Source organism: Cotesia typhae, unplaced genomic scaffold, assembly GCF_013202065.1.
Source record: "Cotesia typhae breed Kobodo isofemale line unplaced genomic scaffold, CoteBio_Ctyphae contig_42, whole genome shotgun sequence".
Lineage (NCBI taxonomy): Eukaryota > Metazoa > Arthropoda > Insecta > Hymenoptera > Braconidae > Cotesia > Cotesia typhae.
In genome coordinates, this window is record NW_027423751.1 from 1,171,322 (window position 1) to 1,175,105 (window position 3,784).

A 3,784-nucleotide genomic window follows, 5' to 3' on the forward strand; every position below is an offset into this window, starting at 1 on the left:
TAATTGTAACGGGAAGGTCCTCCTTCTTACAGTTTTCTATTTTTTCTTATTATCAGATAGAAAAATTTATATCTCGCTTTCAACTACTTGAAAAAATATCTTGTTCCTTAGATTTTGTAGGAAATTGAATGCTCTACAAAAAAGGTCTCTTACGATTTTTTCGTAAACCCAACCGTTTAAAAGATATTAACGGTTAAAGTTTGATTATTTTTGGGAAAATTTTTTATTTCTTATGAATTTTATAACTCAATGAAAAAAAATCATTATGAATGATGAAACTCATAGTTTTGTAGGAAATTTACTGCTCTATAAAAATGGTCTCTTATGATTTTTCGATCAAGTTGAGCGTTTACGAGATATTCATCGTCAAACATCAATGCATATTAATTTTTCTAGTTTTTGATCAATAATTCGAAAAATTTCAATTTATTCTGTGAGTTTCAAGGAAATTTAGACAAACTTGAGTTTTTATTATAAAAGCAACTCCTATAGATGTTTTCTGTTCAAAAATTCATTTGAAAGTTTTTATTCTAATAATATTTTTTTTAAATTTTATCTTTAATAATTTAAAATCTTAATCGCGTTATCATTTATTATTATGAAATTTGTTCAGTGCGTATTTTTAAATTGTTTTTCACAAAATATACATAAAATTTTCGTTCGAGGGGATTTTTGTTTTGAATTCCATTTCTTCTTCTGTTTGTCTTCTGAAACTAACGCCATCTATGTTTTTACTCTCAACTATCTTCAGTATCTACCCATTTAATACCGTATTTTCAGTGTTCCTAAAACTGATCATCTTGAATACGTAATAAAATAATTCATTTTAAATAAGTCTTATAATCATCACATAAATTTATTTATCATCAATTAACCTACAATGAATAAAGAAATACGTTTTATCGGAATACCTCTACAAAGAATTTCGGAACGTAAGTTACCAAAAGTGAAAGAGGTTATGCGTGTGTTTTTCTACCAACTTAAAATTTTAAAGTATTCAATCAAACAAAGTGCTAAAAATTCAGTTGACCAAGTTATTGAACTGTGGAGAAAAAATTAGATTCCAACTAGTGGAGCTCCTAATGCAGTCAAAAAATTTCTTCGCTATCACAGTCAATGGTTAAAATTACAAAAAAATTTCGATAAAAAGAATTCAGCGCAAAACCAAAAGGAAATGAAATTTCAGACTGATCTTGAACAATTATTCGACATTGTGAGCGAAAAATCCTTAAAAGTGCTTGATGATAATATTAGAAAGTTGTATTTGGATCAAAAATTCGGTACCCATAAAGAGATTCTTTCTAATAATGTACCTGTATCAAACTTAACCACAACTATGATGGGAATAGATGAGAGTAGTAAGTATCTGAGATATTTAATTATTATAAAGTCAGGTAGTAGTGTAACTTTTCATAGATGACTAGATGACATTTGACTAGACAATTTTTGGAGTCCTTTCTTAATTATTTGTCATCAAAATGAATAAATTCTATACATTTTCTTCGTTTAATTTATAAAACAGATCTTATTCCAGACTTAGATTAACCGTCTACCAGTCATGCGATTGTTCCAAGTGAAAAATCAGAGTCGTTCTCTACGTATACATTAAGTGGAGTTACAAATTCTGGATCTGATTCAGAGTATGAACCTCCAATTCCGACAAAACGAGCAAAACTTGATGTCTTAACTCCTGAAGTCATTTTTGGACTCGACCGAGCTAATGTCAGCAGTAGAAATGCGATGTTTATTATTGCTCCGGTTTTACTAGCAGTAGGTATTAAAATTGAAGATACAACGCTCAGTTATAGTTCAATTCAACGAGCTCGTATGCTTCAAAGAGAAGACATTGCTAAAGGACTTAATGACAACTTTAAGACACACGATAAATACGTTGTGCATTGGGACGGAAAAATGCTGAATGACCTTGTTGGATCAAAATCTGTGGAATGGCTACCAGTTATTTTAACTGCATTTGGTACCGAACAATTACTTGGGGTTCCAAAAATGAATTCTGGGACGGCAGACAATCAAACATCAGCCATTTTATCGACATTGAGTGAATGGGGTATTACTAATTATGTTAAGGCGATGTGTTTTGACACGACGGCAGTTAATACAGGTAACTTATCAATGATAATTTAATCTAAAAAATATTTAATTATTAACGTTCTAGTTTAATTTTTATTGCTTACTGAATTTCACTTTTGAAATTATTGAGAATTTTACTCATTTGGATTTTAAATATAATCTACAATTTGTTGAAAATATTAAATTTAACGATAGTTATCTATTTTCTTTATACAGGAATTCATAACGGTACATGTAAGGCAATTGAAAAGACTTTGGGAAGAGAGTTAATCTGGTTACCATGTCGTCACCACATTTTTGAGATCATATTGAGAAGTGCATTTGAAGTATATTGGCCTGTGTCATCTGGGCCAAACGTACCAATGTTCGGAAGATTTAAAAAATCATGGGATGAAATAAATAAAACTAATTATAAATCTGGAATTGAAGATACTGTTGTTGCTGATATCATTTTGGATAAAAAAATGAAATATCTAGTTTAATTGCACAATCCTTACAGGTATGATTTAACTGCGATTTTAAGAAAAAAATTTTCTTGTTTCTGACAAATTTTTAATTGTTTTTGATAGTTACTACAACCCCGAGATGACTATAAAGAATTGTTGGAATTGTCGTTGATTTTCCTTGGAGAAATGCCTCAAGAAGAAATTTTTTCAAACGTCCTGGTGCAATTCATCATGCTAGGTGGATGGCGAAGGCAATTTACAGTTTAAAAATGTTTCTATTCAGAAATGAATTTAAACTTTCTAATAAAGAATTGGACGGTCTTCGGCAAATTTGTATATTTATAGTTACACTGTATTTAAAAGCTTGGTTTTCATCAACTTCTGCAACAACTGCTGCTAATCATGACTTGCAGTTTTTGAAAAATTTATTCGAGTACAAAAATATCAATTCATTGATTTCTTCAGCAACTTGTGAAAAAATGATTTTGCATTTATGGTATTTAAGTGATGAACTTGCCATTTTATCATTATTTGACGATACCGTTTCATTGGAAGTAAAAAAAAATATTGTTGGAGCTGTTAATACTCGTAACGGTACAGATTCTAAAGCTAAAAAATTTATAATTGATAAAAACGATTTGAATTCATTAACGCAAAAAAGTCTGAGTGACTTTGTTTCTAAAAAGTCTTTAAATCTCTTTAAAATCTTTGATTTACCATATGACTTCCTTGATAAAGATATTGAATCGTGGCCTACTAATGACAGTTACATTGAAAATAAAGAATACTTTAACCAATTGAAAGTTGTTAATGATTCAGCAGAACGAGCTGTTGCATTAGTTAGTGAGTATAATCAATGCTTGACAAAAAATGAAGAGCAATTCCAATACTTATTGCAAATTATCAAAGAACATCGAAAAAACTACCCAAACTGCAATAGAGGAAATTATTTACAGTAAAAGTGTACCGTTATGTTGAAAATATTGAAAATTATATGGCAGTTGATAATTAAATAAATAAATTCTTCGATAAAAAAGTGAAACACATGTGAAACACACTAAATTGAATTATATATTTAAAAAAATGCACTAATTTTTTGTTTTAATGTAATCAAACATGTCCAAGACTAAAAAAACTAATTAAAAAAATAGTTCATAACATATTTCTATTCATAGAAACTCAAATTTGTCTAAATTTCCTTGAAACTCACAGAATAAATTGAAATTTTTCGAATTATTGATCAAAAACTA

General features: G+C 28.9%; 1 protein-coding gene across 1 annotated transcript; it reads left to right on the top strand.

The window, feature by feature from the left end:
- Nucleotides 1-1,568: 1,568 nt before the first annotated feature.
- Nucleotides 1,569-2,570, top strand: LOC141527999 (uncharacterized). Its single transcript, XM_074243821.1, has 2 exons — nt 1,569-2,119; nt 2,305-2,570. Exons 1-2 carry the CDS (start codon nt 1,741-1,743, stop codon nt 2,568-2,570), a joined length of 645 nt encoding a protein of 214 aa, XP_074099922.1. The 5' UTR covers nt 1,569-1,740.
- Nucleotides 2,571-3,784: the final 1,214 nt, after the last annotated feature.

Bases quoted from the DNA above. Each gene is read 5' to 3' on its own strand.
- LOC141527999 (XM_074243821.1), top strand. From the start codon at position 1,741: ATGTTTATTATTGCTCCGGTTTTACTAGCAGTAGGTATTAAAATTGAA. The intron at 2,120-2,304 runs GTAACTTATCAA...TTCTTTATACAG, and splicing joins CACGACGGCAGTTAATACAG to GAATTCATAACGGTACATGT.